This window comes from Salvelinus fontinalis, chromosome 12 (assembly GCF_029448725.1).
Source record: "Salvelinus fontinalis isolate EN_2023a chromosome 12, ASM2944872v1, whole genome shotgun sequence".
NCBI classification, from domain to species: domain Eukaryota; kingdom Metazoa; phylum Chordata; class Actinopteri; order Salmoniformes; family Salmonidae; genus Salvelinus; species Salvelinus fontinalis.
The window spans coordinates 14281043-14297654 of NC_074676.1; the positions used below are offsets into that span (position 1 = coordinate 14281043).

General features: G+C 45.0%; 1 protein-coding gene across 1 annotated transcript in view; it reads right to left on the minus strand.

Moving 5' to 3' along the window:
- Positions 1-16612, minus strand: part of LOC129866846 (neural-cadherin-like) — a 119842-nt gene that overhangs the window by 12252 nt on the left and 90978 nt on the right. The window contains exons 27-31 of the mRNA XM_055939819.1: positions 15836-16016; positions 15272-15438; positions 9140-9404; positions 8083-8272; positions 1631-1881 (exon numbers count right to left, since the gene is read on the minus strand). Of these exons, the coding sequence (XP_055795794.1) occupies positions 1631-1881; positions 8083-8272; positions 9140-9404; positions 15272-15438; positions 15836-16016 (1054 nt within the window). The remainder of the gene's footprint in view (positions 1-1630; positions 1882-8082; positions 8273-9139; positions 9405-15271; positions 15439-15835; positions 16017-16612) is intronic.

Below are 16612 nucleotides of genomic sequence, written 5' to 3' on the forward strand. Positions count from 1 at the left end.
TGGGCTCATTGTAATGGCTGGAATGGAATAAATGGAATGGAGTCAAACATGTGGTTTCCATATGTTGGATGTGTTTGATACTGTTCCATTTATTCCATTCCAGCCATTACAATGAGCCTGTCCTCCTATAGCTCTCTCACCAGCCTCCTCTGGTAGACACACCTCACCAATTGAAGCTTCCAGTTTTCAGAACTAGAAATCTGCATATCTGGCAAGGTTGGGTAGGTTACTTTCTAAATATAATCATTATAGTTACTAGTTACCTGTCCAAAATTGTAATCAGTAACATCACTTTTGAATTACCCATAAATGAATGTTGCATTTTACTTTATGGGTTGGTTATGTAGGCTTCTTCTAACCCATTGCTTTCTACTACACATAATATGATTAGGCTCTATCTTTACATTAAAAACCAGTCTGTCAGATTTCCAGTCATTACAATTAATTTAATACCTCTTGACCTTCAAGAAAAAAAAATGGAAATATGGGAATATAGATTAGCCAAATTGTTTTACCTGAGAATAACCCCAAAACGAAGGACTTATTACTGATTATGATTTTGTTGTCTTGGAGGACTGATTGGGCTAATTGCTTTGAGATTAAAAATAAATGTTGCTCTCATGGAATTGCATGCTTTGAGCATTACCGAAGTACTGTTTGCATCTAAAAAAATGTCTGTTATATGCTACATTTGTTATTGGCCTATTGTTAACTTTTTTGTTGGTGACACTTTAAAATGTTGATAATTGTCAGCTGTTTAAGTCTATGGTGCATGAGATTAGGCATATGGATACATATTTTTTTAATCAGCATGAATTAGATTGAGCAATAAAAACACCACTCGTGGCCTTAAATCAAACTCCCTTTTGACAGTATGGAGTACAATACCATAGAGTTTAGAAGGGAGGAACTGCCTCAAACTTGTATTACATAGGCTGGATCCGCAAGGCTGGGGGGGGGGGGGGGGGGGGGGCACAAGTTTTGAGGCCCCCCAACCCCTCAAAAATAAAACACGTTTGGAGGTCGGCCCCCCAGATAGCATATCAACACGTCATAAGCCATGAGATGCCGTTGTCCGGAGCAAATTATCCCAATTTCAAACTCTCCCTAAAAATCCCACAGGGATGCTGGCCCCTGTTGACTCCAATGCTTGCCACAGTTGTGTCATGTTGGCTGGATGTCCTTTGGGTAGTGGGCCATTCTTGATACACACGGGAAACGGTTGGGCGTGAAAAACCCAGCAGCGTTGCAGTTCTTGACACACTCAACCCAGTGCACCTGGCACCTACTACCATACCCTGTTCAAGGGCACTTCAATATTTTGTCTTGCCCATTTACCCTCTGAATGGAACACATACACAGTCCATGTCTCAATTGTCTCAAGACTTAAAAATCCTTCTTTAAACTGTCTCCTCTCCTTCATCTACACTGATTTAAGTGAATTTACCAGTTACCATCAATAAGGGATCATAGCTTTTACCTGTATTCACCTGGTCATGTCATGGAAATGTTGTTTCTAATGGTACACTCAGTGAACATTTGTGAACACCCACCCACAACCAAAACCAGATGAAACCAAATCAGAGAGTAAAGGTGAAAGATGACATTTTCACGTAGTCAATATAGTTACCTAGGAATGCCAGGACACAGATACTGATGGCAAACGCAGAGCTGAGGCTCAGAGTGTTGTTGTTGTTGTTGTGGTAGAGCGTCAGAGAGACCTCACAGTGTCGCCCACGGTAGCCCTCCGAGCAGTGACACGAGTACTTGGCAGGCGAGTGGGCCACACAGGTGCCGTGGCGACAGGGCCTGCTGACGCACAGCGTGTAGACGCACACCTTGCTCGAGTCATTCTCCTTCGTCATGTGACCAGGGGGGCACCTGTGGAGATGCAAATAAGGAAGAGGTTGTGGAGAGTGTGATTCATTCACCTGATCTGGATGGAAATAACTTTTCATTATAAGGGATAGGAATAGCCATCCTGGCACTGTGAAAATCTCTGCCAGGTCACCCGTGATACAAGTCAGTATTCGACGTTTAACTATGTCTGAGGACATCGGGAGATGATGTGGAAACTGGCTACTAAGTACCCCCGAGTGGACATCCCATGGTGATGAAAGGCCTCAGAGATGTTTCACATGCTCTGATCCCAGCTAGGGACGACAGGAAACACTGGAGTCCAGGGGAGTTTAAAGACGCTGCAGCCTAGACACTCCCTGTCACTACGGTTAGCTTTATTTACTCAGGTTACCACCTACGGCTGCAAATAGGCTATTGAGGCAGCTTATTACTCGTACTCAATAATTATGCACAAAATCATAGATTGGGCACATCATTGCGCACATGTTGTCACACATCATGAAACACATTGAGGCAAAGCATTCAGACACTATCCTTCACTTGTTTGTAACAATTGCAAATACTTTGGAAACATTTTATTTTTAGTTAACTTCGTTCTGAGTTTATAGGCAATCACAGAGAGGCAGATTATCAGTCAGACATCTTGATACTCTGTTTAGCCAAGATTTTCTGTGAATAAAGTGATGTTAACGATGCGCTTTGGCTATATGGTCTTGAACGAAGGCTTTGGGAAACACCTTGGCTACTAAAAATAATCCGTAAGAAGGTTATGACGATGATCTTAATGCTGCGAAAGCTTTGGAAATTGTATTTGTCATATAATTCTGAAACATGTGTAGACTAACAGTGAATTGCTTACTTACGGGCCCTTCCCAACAATGCAGACATTAATTACACAGTAATGATAACTTGACTATATAGTATATTGACACCCTTACATGGACACCCTTTCAAATTAGTGGATTCGGCTATTTCAGCCACACCCGTTGCTGACAGGTGTACGCAATCTCCATTAATCAATATTAGCAGTAGAATGGCCTTACTGAAGAGCTCAGTGACGTTCAAAGTGGCACGTCATAGGATGCCAACTTTCCAACAAGTCAGTTTGTCAAATTTCTTCCCTGCTAGAGCTACCCCTGTCAACTGTTATTTTGAAGTGGAAACATCTAGGATCAACAACGGCTTAGCCAAGAAGTGGTAGGCCACACAAGCACACAGAACGTGACCGCCTAGGGCTGAAGTGTGTAGTGCATAAAAATCGTCTGTCTTCAGTTACATCACTCACTACGAGTTCCAAACTGCCTCTGGAAGCAACGTCAGCTATTCGTCGGGAGCTTCATGAAATGCGTTTCCATGGCCGAGCAGCCGTATACAAGCCTGAGATCACCATGCGCAATGCCAAGCGTCGGCTGGAGTGGTGTAAAGCTCATCGCCATTGTACTTAGGAGCAGTGGAAATGCATTATCTGGAGTGATGACTCATGCTTCACCATCTGGCAGTCCGACGGACAAATCTGGGTTTGGCGAATGCCAGGAGAACGCTACCTGCCCGAATGCATAGTGCCAACTGTAAAGTTTGGTGGAGGAGGAATAATGGTCTGTGGCTGTTTTTCATGATTTGGGCTAGGCCCCTTAGTTCCAATGAAGGGAAATCTTAACGCTACAGCATAAAATGACATTCTAGACAATTCTGTGCTTCCAACTGTGTGGCAACAGTTTGGGGAAGGCCCCTTTCCTGTTTCAGCATGACAATGCTCCTGTGCACAAAGCAAGATCCATACAAAAATGGTTTGTCGAGATCGGCAAAGAAGAACTTGACTGGCCTGCACAGAGTCCTGACCTCAACCCCATCAAACACCTTTGGGATGAATTAGAATGCGAGCCAGGCCTAATCGCCCAACATCAGTGCCCGGCCTCAGTAAGGCTCGTGACTGAATGAATGCAAGTCCCTGCAGCAATGTTCCAACATCTAGTGAAAAGCCTTTCCAGAATAGTGAATGCTGTTATAGCAGCAAAAGGTGGACCAATGCCATATCAATGCCCATGATTTTGGAATGAGAGGTTCAACGAAGAGGTGTCCACATACTTTTAGTCATGTAGTGTATGTACATATAGGTAGGGATAAAATAACTAGGAAACAGGATAGATAATAAACAGCAACAAAAGCGTATGTGATAAGTCAAATTAGGTAGTGCGAAACGGGTCAATGCAGATAGTTAATAGCTACCTGGACCAACTATTTAGCAGTGTTATGCCTTGGGGTAGAAGCTGTTCAGGGTCATGTCGGTTCCAGACTCTGTGCATCGGTACCTCTTGCCATGCTGTAGCAGAGAGAACAGTCAGACTTGGGTGGCTTTGACAATTTTTAGGGACTTCCTCTGACACTGCCTGGTATAGAAGTCCTGGACGGCAGGGAACTCGACCCCAGTGATGTACTGGGCTGTACGCACTATCCTCCGTAGCGTGTTATGGTCGGATGCCAAGCAGTTGCCATACCAAGTGGTGGTGCAGCCAATCAAGATGCTCTCAATAGTGCAGCCTCATGGGGGGTAATGTGCGTTGTCGTGCCGTCTTCACGACTGTGTTGGTGTGTTTGGACCATGATAATTCCTTACTGATGTGGACACAGAGGAACTTGAAGCTTGACCTGCTCCACTACAGCCCCGTCGATGTGGATGGGGCTGTGCTCAGCCCTCCATTTCCTGTAGTCCATGATCAGCTCCTTTGTCTTCCGACATTGTGGGAGAGGTTGTTGTCCTGGCACCACACTTCCAGTTCTCTGACCTCTTCCTTGTAGGCTGTCTTATAGTCATCGGTAATCAGGCCTACCACCGTTGTGTCGTCAGCGAACTTAATAATGGTGTTGGAGTGGTACGTGGCCATGCAGTCATGGGTGAAAAGGGAGTACAGGAGGGGACTAAGCACGCACCCCTGATGGTCCCCCGTGTTGAGGGTCAGCGTGGTGGATGTGCTGTTGCCTATCCTCACCACCTGGGGCGGCCCGTCAGGAAGTTCTGAATCAATCCAGAGAGAGGGTCCTCTGAGCTCTAGTAAATAAACAGCATTCTCACGTAGGTCTTCCTTTTGTCCACATGGGGAAGGGCACTGTGGCATGTAATAGAGATTGCGTCACCTGTGGATCTCTTGGGGCAGTATGCAAATTAGAGTGTGTCCAGGGTATCTGGGATGATGCTGTTGATATGAGCCATGACCACTGATCAGCATTTCAAAGCATTTCATGGCTACAGACGTGAGTGCTACGGGACGATAGTCATTTAGACAGGTTACATTGGCGTTCTTGGGCGCAGGGACTGTAGGGGTCTGCTTGAAACATGTAGGTATTACAGACTGGGTCATGGAGCGGTTGAAAATGTCAGTGAAGACAGTTGACAACTGGTCAGCGCCTGCTCTGAGTAGGCATCCCAGTAATCCGTCTGGCCCTGCGGCATTGTGAATGTTATGTTAACATATGTTCATGTCTTACTCACATCGGGCTACAGAGAGCTTGATCAAACAGTTGTCCAGAACAGCTGGTGCTCGCATGCATGGTTCAGTGTTGCTAGCCTCGAAGCAAGCATAGGAGCTATTTAGCTCTTCTGGTAGGCCAGCATTACTGGACAAGTCACGGTTGGGTTTCCTGTTATAATCTATGGTAGTTTGCAAGCCCTGCCACATCTGACGAGCATCAGAGACGGTGTAGTAGGATTCGATCTTGGTCCTGTATTGACTCCTTGCCTGTTGGATGTTTTGTCGGAGGGCATAGGGGATGTCTTATAAGCGTCCTGATTAGTGTCCCGCTCCTTGAAAGTGGCATCTCTAGCCTTTAGCTCAGTGAGGATGTTGCCTGTAATCCATGGCTTCTGGTTGGAGTTTGTACGTATGATCAATGTGAGGATGACGTTGCCCTTATTAATGAAGCCGGTGACTGATGTGGTAAACTCTTCAATGCCATCGGATGAATCCTATGAATCCCGGAACAATATTCCAGTCTGGTCATCGGACCACTTCCATGTTGAGCGCGTCACTGGTATTTCCTGTTTTAAGTTTTTACTTGTAAGCAGGAATCGGGAAGATAGAGCTATGGTCAGATTTGCTGAATGGATGGTGAGGGAGTGTTTTGTATGCATCTCTGTGTGTGGAGTAAAGGTGATCTAGAGTTTTGTATGTCTCTGTGTGTGTGGAGTAAAGGTGATCTAGAGTTTTGTATGTGTCTCTGTGTGTGGAGTAAAGGTGATCTAGAGTTGTGTATGTGTCTCTGTGTGTGGAGTAAAGGTGATCTAGAGTTTTGTACGTCTCTGTGTGTGGAGTAAAGGTGAACTAGAGTTTTGTATGTGTCTCTGTGAGTGGAGTAAAGGTGATCTAGAGTTTTGTATGTGTCTCTGTGTGTGGAGTAAAGGTGGTCTAGAGTTGTGTATGTGTCTCTGTGTGTGGAGTAAAGGTGATCTAGAGTTTTGTATGTGTCTCTGTGTGTAGAGTAAAGGTGATCTATAGTTTTGTATGTGTCTCTCTGTGTGTGGAGTAGAGGTGATCTATAGTTTTGTATGTGTCTCTGTGTGTAGAGTAAAGGTGATCTATAGTTTTGTATGTGTCTCTCTGTGTGTGGAGTAAAGGTGATCTAGAGTTTTGTATGTGTCTCTCTGTGTGTGGAGTAAAGGTGATCTATAGTTTTGTATGTGTCTCTCTGTGTGTGGAGTAAAGGTGATCTATAGTTTTGTATGTGTCTCTCTGTGTGTGGAGTAAAGGTGATCTAGAGTTTTGTATGTGTCTCTGTGTGTGGAGTAAAGGTGATCTAGAGTTTTGTATGTGTCTCTGTGTGTGTGGAGTAGAGGTGATCTAGAGTTTTGTATGTGTCTCTGTGTGTGGAGTAAAGGTGATCTAGAGTTTTGTATGTGTCTCTGTGTGTGTGGAGTAGAGGTGATCTATAGTTTTGTATGTGTCTCTCTGTGTGTGGAGTAAAGGTGATCTATAGTTTTGTATGTGTCTCTCTGTGTGTGGAGTAAAGGTGATCTAGAGTTTTGTATGTGTCTCTGTGTGTGGAGTAAAGGTGATCTAGAGTTTTGTATGTGTCTCTGTGTGTGTGGAGTAGAGGTGATCTAGAGTTTTGTATGTGTCTCTGTGTGTGTGGAGTAGAGGTGATCTAGAGTTTTGTATGTGTCTCTGTGTGTGTGGAGTAGAGGTGATCTATAGTTTTGTATGTGTCTCTGTGTGTGTGGAGTAAAGGTGATCTAGAGTTTTGTATGTGTCTCTGTGTGTGTGGAGTAGAGGTGATCTAGAGTTTTGTATGTGTCTCTCTGTGTGTGGAGTAGAGGTGATCTAGAGTTTTGTATGTGTCTCTGTGTGTGTGGAGTAGAGGTGATCTATAGTTTTGTATGTGTCTCTGTGTGTGTGGAGTAGAGGTGATCTGGAGTTTTGTATGTGTCTCTGTGTGTGTGGAGTAAAGGTGATCTAGAGTTTTGTATGTGTCTCTCTGTGTGTGGAGTAAAGGTGATCTAGAGTTTTGTATGTGTCTCTCTGTGTGTGGAGTAGAGGTGATCTAGAGTTTTGTATGTGTCTCTGTGTGTGTGGAGTAAAGGTGATCTAGAGTTTTGTATGTGTCTCTGTGTGTGGAGTAAAGGTGATCTAGAGTTTTGTATGTGTCTCTGTGTGTGGAGTAAAGGTGATCTAGAGTTTTGTATGTGTCTCTGTGTGTGGAGTAAAGGTGGTCTAGAGTTGTGTATGTGTCTCTGTGTGTAGATTAAAGGGGATCTAGAGTTTTGTATGTCTCTGTGTGTGGAGTAAAGGTGATCTAGAGTTTTGTTGCATCTAGTTTCACAGGTGACATGCTGGTAGAAATAAGGTCAAACGGATTTCAGTCTCGTCAGGTGTCCTGCACGCCGGCCTCTATAGCACCGTCTCTTTCTTCTTTGAGTGTCAGGGATTTCAGCCTGGTTCAGGATAATCAATATGTCTTTTGCTTCCAACTCGTCGAAGTAGAAGTCCTTGTCCAAATCGAGGTTATTGACAGCTGATGTCCAGATGCTTTTTTCAGTCATAGGAAACGATGGTGGAAACATTATGTACCAAAACAGTTAAGATCAGAGCAAAAAAAGACACAAAATAGCAGAATTGGTCAGGAGCCCATATACAGCCGCTATTCCCTCCAGCTCCATTACAGCGCCATTATAGCTTATAGCCTAGTGCCCAGAGTTTTTCCTGACAAGATTTCCTGCTGTCATTTATGTACCTGCACTCGTGTTTCCTCCAGAGGTCCACACATATGAAGGGGGGAGAGCACTGGTGTTTCCTGCAGGCGTCTGAGGGGCAACCTGGGGAGACGCCCTGGGATGTGACCACCTGGAGGCCCTTGGACCCCACAGAGGGCTGCTTTGCCATGGGCATTGGCTTCCCGTTCAGCCTCAGGTCTCGCAGACACCCTGGTGGTAAAACACAGAGAGGAAAAGAGAGATGAGACATAGCAACATAGTGACATTCAGAGACATACACACTAGGCCTGAGGCAAAACCTTTAAAGTAAGTTTCATGAAGTGAAGGAAACACACACACACACACACACACACACACACACACACACACACACACACACACACACACACACACACACACACACACACACACACACACACACACACACACACACACACACACACACACACACACACACACACACACACACACACACACAGATAGCCCAGGGCTTAGCTGTCAGTGCAGCCCTTTGTTTCAGAGGATATTTACTTTGTTTGCTTGTCTCGCCATCCTCTGGGAAGGATGTGTAACATCATTTATACACACATCCCTGCTCCTTAATAATTTATACTGACACATCCCTGCTCCTGAATCATTTATGCAGACACATCCCTGCTCCTGAATCATTTATACAGACACCTCCCTGTTCCTGAATCATTTATACAGACACATCCCTGCTCCTGAATCAAGTCCTTCACACTTCATCTGCCTCAGCCCCAAAACCATAGCCGACCTCCTCAGAGTCTTAGATCTAAAACCATTTGAGATTGGAAGGCGGGGGTAGCTAAGGAATCATTCACCTCAGTGATTTAGAAGTGTGAAACACAATGGTGCATCAGTCTTGTGTTGCCAATCACATACAGATAATACATGATTTTATACCACTTTCATTTGTTCGTTCATTCGTCCAATCATTTATCTTCCCTCGTGGTCCTCTGGCAGTAACAACTAGTGGGAAAGGCCAGTAGGAAGTTAGGGATAATATTAGTGGTCAGTACCAGGGGGCAGTACCAGATCGCAGTACCAGCACCATACCTAGGAAGCTGTGGTTGTTTCCTGAAGGGAAAGAGTTTCCCAGCATCACCACTGTTTGATCGATGACTATCTCCTGACTCTGCCCAGGAGCAGCTGTGACCTCTTGCCTCCCGCCGCCACCATCCAATCGAAGGGTGAACTCTTTGCCATGACGATCCAGCTCCACCTCGTGCCATTCTCCGTTGTCAAGGCGTTGGAAGGGCAGAGTGAGGTTGTAGAGTCTGTCACCCAGGTTGTAAAAGACAGCCAGTAGCCCCTGAAACACCTGAAATATACAGTGCATATCAATCAATTGAAATGAACCAAAACCGCTGTAAAAATCACAGATCGCACCATTAAAATGTCAAACATTCAATTAAGACCATTGTACTTAATATTTAAACTTGACAAAACTCACAAGGACATTACTTAACTCAATCCAGAAGGAGAATTTAACAGACAACAATTATCCACAGCAGCTAAGGCTGAACAAACATACTGGGCTGGAGATGGGGCTGGGAGGGGATGCTGCCTGCCATAACTGCAGCTTGTACTTGTGTGTCCATCCCTTAATTGGAAACCGTGGGGCTGAGATAATAAAACACTGTGTTTTAATGTATGCAGCATGACAGCCCAGATTGTTTGTACTATTGCTCCCTCAGCATGGTCATAAGAGCATAATGCCAACATTCTATTCTCCCCTGCCACACTACGAACTGATTAACCCCCCATCTATCAAGCCCCTTCCACCCCCCCCCCCCCCTGACAGCAGATATATAGGCTCCTAACAATGCATCTAATTGCTTGCAGTCCACACAGCCTAGGCAACCATATGACAATGAGCCCAATTAATCCCAACGTTATACAGAATCCGACCATAAAAACTCTAGCAATACATTTTCAGCATCGCTTAGCAGTACAAACACTTCACTACAAAGTAAAAACTGTCAATGTTTTCACAAGTAAACCTTTTTCTATTTTAATTTTAAAACCCTTCATAGGGAGATAAATAAAAAGCATCTCAATAAGCGATGAGGGTTATAAGCATTGATTTCCACCTTTTCGCTAACACACAACAGAATAATGCAACCTGGTGGGTTGGAAAACACTTTCAAGGGTTCCATTATGTGAACATAAAGATAACATGTTTTTGTCATCGAATACGTCTCCCGGACTCACCTATTACTGCTCATTGGACCCTATGATCACTAGGCTACACAGCTGATGCCCCCTGGACTGTTTCAATAACACGGTACGTCATTTTGTTGATCTGTTGGCCCCAGTCTCAACCTCAGGTCCTGTATGTACCTAAAGGACCCGCTCTGCCCATTCATCGCCATTTACCCGTTGTTGTCTTAGCTTTCCATATCAACACCTGTGATTGCTTTATGCCTCTCTCTAATGTCAATATGCTTTGTCTACTGCTGTCTTGGCTAGTTGTTATTGTTTTATTTCACAGTTCCGCTCAAAATGCCTTAGATAGCTCTTTTGTCCCACCCCACACACATGCGGAGACCTCACCTGGCTTAACTGGTGCATCCAGAGACGAAACCTCTCTCATCGTCACTCAACACCTAGGTTTACCTCCACTGTACTCACATCCTACCATACCCTTGTCTGTACATTATGCCCTGAATCTATTCTACCACGCCCAGAAATCTGCTCCTTTTACTCTCTGTTCCCAACGCACTAGACAACCAGTTCTTTTAGCCTTTAGCCGTACCGTTATCCTACTTCTCCTTTGTTCCCCTGGTGATGTAGAGGTTAACACAGGCCCTTTAGCCCCCAGTACCACACCTATTCCCCAGGCACTATCATTTGTTGACTTCTATAACCGTAAAAGGCTCGGTGTCATGCATGTTAACATCAGAAGCCTTCTCCCTAAGTTTGTTTCATTCACTGCTTTAGCACACTCCGCCAACCCTGATGTCCTAGCCGTGTCTGAACCCTGGCTTAGGAAGGCCACCAAAAATGCAGAAATGTCCATCCCGCTAGAACATTTTACGCCAAGATAGAACTGCCAAAGGGGGCAGAGTTGCAATCTACTGCAGAGATAGTCTGCAGAGTTCTGTCATGCTATCCAAGTCTGTGCCCAAACAGTTTGAGCTTCTACTTTTAAAAATCCACCTTACCAGAAATAAGTCTCTCACTGTTGCCGCTTTTTATAGACCCCCCTCAGCACCCAGCTGTGCCCTGGACACCATATGTGAATTGATTGCCCTCCATTTATCTTCAGAGTTCGTACTGTTAGGTGACCTAAACTGGGATATGTTTATCACCCCGGCCATCCTACAATCTAAGCTAGATGCTTAGGTACAAGGTACAACCAGGTACAACCCTAAATCCGTAAACACGGGCACCCTCATAGATATCATCCTGACCAACCTGCTCTTTAAATACACCTCTGCTGTCTACAACCAGTATCTCAGCGATCACTGCCTCATTGCCTGCATCCGTAATGGGTCCGCAGTCAAATGACCACCCATCATCACTGTCAAACACTCCCTAAAACACTTCAGCGAGAAGGCCTTTCTAATCGACCTGGCCCGGGTAACCTGGAAGGATATTGACCTCATCCCGTCAGTAGAGGATGCCTGGTTATTCTTTAACAGTGCGTTCCTCACCATCTTTAAAAGGCATGCCTCATTCAAAATGTGTAGAACTAAGAACAAATATAGCCCTTGGTTCACTCCCAACTTGACTGCCCTTGACCAGCACAAAAACCTCCCCCGTGATATGCAACTTTTCAGGGAAGTTAGGAACCAATATACACAGTCAGTTAGGAAAGCAAAGGCTAGCTTTTTCAAACAGAAATTTGCATCCTGTAGCACAAATTCCCAAAAGTTATGGAACACTGTAAAGTCCATGGAAAATAAGAGCACCTCCTCCCACCTGCCCACTGCACTGAAACACTGAAACACTGAAACCCTGAAACACTGAAACCCTGAAACACTGAAACACTGAAACACTGAAACACTGAAACCCTGAAACACTGTCACCACCGGCAAATTTCAATAAGCATTTTTGTACGGCTGGCCATGCTTTCCACCTGGCTACCCCTACCCCGGCTCTGCAACCCCACCCCACAGCAACTTGCCCAAGACCCCCCCCCCCCCCCCCCCCCCGCTGCTTCTCCTTCACACAAATCCAGATAACTGATGTTCTGGAAGAGCTGCAAAATCTGGACCCCTACAAATCAACTGGGCTAGACAATCTGGACCCTCTCTTTCTAAAAGTATCTGCCGCAATTGTTGCAATCGCTATTACTAGCCTGTTCAACCTCTCTTTCGTATCGTTTGAGATCCCTAAAGATTGGAAAGCTGCCGCGGTCATCCCCTCTTCGATAGGGGAGACACTCTAGACCCAAACTGTTACAGACCTATATCTATCCTGCCCTGCCTTTCTAAAGTCTTCGAAAGCCAAGTTAATAAACATATCACCGACCATTTCGAATCCCACCGTACCTTCTCCACAATGCAATCTGGTTTTGGAGCTGGTCATGGGTGCATCTCAGCCACGCTCAAGGTCCTAAACAATATCATAACCACCATCGATAAAAAACAATACTGTGCAGCCTTCTTCATCGACCTGGCCAAGGCTTTCGTCAATCACCCCATTCTTATCGGCAGACTCAACAGGCTTGTTTTCTCAAATGACTGCCTCGCCTGGTTCACTAAACTACTTCTCAGAGTTCCGTTTGTCAAATTGGAGGGCCTAATGTCCGGACCTCAGTCTCTATGGGGGTGCCACAGGGTTGAATTCTCGGGCTGACTCTTTTCTCTGTATACATCAATGATGTCGCTCTTGCTGCTGGTGATTCTCTGATCCAGTATATCATTCTGTATACTTCTGGTCCTTCGACGAGCTTCAGTGGCATACAACACTCCTTCCGTGGCCTCCAACTGCTCTTCAATGCTAGTAAAACTAAATGCATGCTCTTTAACCAATTGCTGCCCGCACCCGCCAGCCCGACCAGCATCACTACTCTGGATGGTTCTGACTTAGAATATGTGGACAACTACAAATACCTAGGTGTCTGGTTAGACTGTAAACTCTCCTTACAGACTCACATTAATCATCTCCAATCCAAAATGAAATCTAGAATCGGCTTCCTATTTTGCAACAAAGCCTCCTTCACTCATGCTGCCAAACATACCCTTGTAAAACTGACTATCCTACCGATCCTTGACTTCGGCAATGTCATTTACAAAATAGCCTCCAACACTCTACTCAGCAAACTGGATGTAGTCTATCACAGAGCCATCCATTTTGTCACCAAAGCCCCATATACTACGCACCACTGCTGCCTGTATGCTCTCGTTGGCTGGCCCTCGCTTCATATTCGTCGCCAAACCCACTGGCTCCAGGTCATCTATAAGTCTTTGCTAGGTAAAGAAAGCCAATTCCAAAGCCAATTCCTCTTTTGGCCGCCTTTCCTTCTAGTTCTCTGCTGCCAATGACTGGAACGAATTGCAAAAATCACTGAAGCTGGAGACATATCTCCCTCACTAACTTTAAGCATCAGCTGTCAGAGCAGCGATCACTGTACCTGTACACAGCCCATCTGTAAATAGCCCACCCGACTACCTTATCCCCATACTGTTATTTATTTTTGCTCTTTTGCACCCCAGTATTTCTACTTGCACATCATCATCTGCACATCTATCACTCCAGTGTTAATGCTAAATTGTAATTATTTCGCCACTATGGCCTTACCTTCCTAATCTTACGACACTTGCACACACTGTATATAGATTTTTCTATTGTGTTATTGACTGTACGTTTGTTTATCCCATGTGTAACTCTGTGTTGTTGTATGTGTAGAACTGCTATGCTTTATCTTGGCCAGGTCGCAAACCAGAACTTGTTCTCAACTGGCCTAAATAAAGGTGAAATAAAAAACAAGAGGTGAAAAAGGTTTCCGAGGCCTAGCAGCCCCCAGCAACCTTGTGAATGTCTTGTTATTCATTCAGCATGCGCTCCCTCCTCCCTCTCCATCCCTTTCTACCCATCAGAGCAAACAAGAGAGGCTGAGGTTCTGAGAGACTTGTTGTCTGGATCCACACTCAAGTGTCTCTCGGGAGGGTCTGAGACAGCTTCAGACAGAGTAGCTTGCTTTCAGACAAAAAAAACAAGCGTTTTATACAGCTCGCCAACTCAATTCTGAGAGATTGTTCACAGAGGTACCTTATATAACTTACGTACATTTGCTGCTGAGATCATACAGAGCCCCAATCCTTTCCTCAGTTTCTTTGTACTGGTATGTATGGGGCTGGTGGTGAGAAATGGCTAGAGGGGGGTTGCTACTTCACTGACTCAGACACTCAGAAAGGAGCTATAGCAGTGAGACTGCATGCTGGTGCACTCGCTGACACTTGCTCTGTCAACCTGGTTTGTCATGAGGAAGCTACAGTAGGATGAGAGTGGAAACAGCTGACCTGTGTGGGTAGGTGTTCTTGAGTGACAGACGCTAGCCGAGCAGTCTTCTACCTGGTGCTGTGGACACACTGTCACTCAAAGAGGCCAAAGGCTCCTTTAACCCTAACATCCTATTTCCACAGAAATGGTATTCACACTCAGAAATTGTGTTCTATTTTCCTGGTTAAGCCAGGCAGAGAAGAGCCTTGTGATGTAGCAAATACTATAGGTAAGCTAGGTTGATTGTATATGCCACTTCATATTTTCCAGTTCAAATTGGGTACACAAGTCTAGCAATATGCTGAAAAAGTCCCCTATAAGAGCTTGAAGAAGGAAAGACAGAATTGGACCTTTCCACTTAAGAAAGCTCTTACATCCAACTAATAACAGCGACCCACTTCCCTAGACCCTAATACTGAAGGAAGGATGTGCTTATAACTAGACAGACAATAAAATAATCCTCAATACTGTGCTGCGGTGTTCCATGGGCGCATCTCAAAACAACCCAAAGGCAATACAAGTACACTCCGAACACACATACAGAAGTCAGTCACTCAGAGGCCCACTCAGTACCCACTTCCTGTGTTCCAAGCCCGCCATTACTCACTCCATCATTGTCGAAAATGTCGAGCCATCATGACAGTCATTCAGGCAACGTAATAACAACGTTGAGGAGCAGGCTACAGCAGGAGCCAATTAAAGTGCCTCTCTGCAGGCAGAGTGTCGATGACTCACCTCCAGACGCAAGTATTCATTCTGCTCCTGGGAGAGGAGGCTGAGGAGTACACCACTGGGGACGTGGGTTCGCACCTGGAGCTGCACGCTGGTGTGACGGGCCGGGAGAGACCAGCCCACCTGGTACTGGACATGGCTCCTCCCATCGAAGGAGAACTCTGGGACTTCTGTCAGTCGAAGAGAGAAAAACATAGAGCTGCCATGAGGGCTTCAACTACAGTATATTATTCATGATGTATTATTTATACTGAACCGTCTACTGTGTGGACTCAGTAGCCAATTAAAGACAAATCACATATGTGACAGAAGCCAAACACAGTTATATTGTGTGTGAGCCATGCATTTAAAGCCTTAAGACACAGTTCCATTCCACAAGAGCAATAAAAAAAAAAGTTGAATCTTGAATCTTATTATAGGTTAAACCTATAATTCAAAGCCAGTGCATTTTGATCTTGTTGGGGGAAAAAAATAGGATTCTACTATGTAATACAGTCCACTCTACACCCTTTGATACCCACAGACAACACCTGTCCTAACCCGACTGTATATTCTCTAAGGACGTACCGTATTCACAGTGGATCCCTGTGTAACCGGGCCCACACTGGCAGCGGAAGGAGTCCCACTGCCCGTTACAGCGCCCCCTGGCGCCACAGGCTGGTACACCCATGTTTACACAGTTCCCATCAGTCAGAGAGCAGCCTGGGGCACTGCTGGAGGACTCTGAGGGATAACCAAGGTCATAGAGCTGGAGCAGAGAGGGAAGAGAGGCAGGGGGGTGAAGGAATGAGGGAGCGAGAGAAGGAGGGTGAGTGTGAGAGAGAGAGAGATGTGGGGGGAGAGAGAAGACAGAGGAAGAAAGAAAAAGAAAGTTTAAAAAATGAGGGCAAGAGAGAAATGAATAAGGGAGAGAGAGAGAGTGATGGCATGATGTTTTCAGTATAACCTCAATAATGCACAATACATCCCTTTCTGAAGCATAAAGTAAAGATGAGAGAAGGTCATAGGCATAAAGGAGAATAATAACGAAGGAGAATACATCCCGCCAGTACATATAACCTGTCTGACATTAAGGCACTAAGAGAACCTGACATTTTTTTAAATGTATATACGTATATATACATATTTTTAAACTGCGTTGCTGGTTAGGGGCTCGTAAGTAAGCATTTCACTGTAAGGTCTACACCTGTTGTATTCGGCGCTTGTGACTAATTCGATTTGATTTGATTTGATTTGAAGGGGAATATGATGAGTGAAAGACATCAGCATTTAGAAGATACTCCCAGCTTAGCCTTGAGCTCAAATTTACATTCCTCTTGAGCTCATGTCTTAATGAAACCTAGC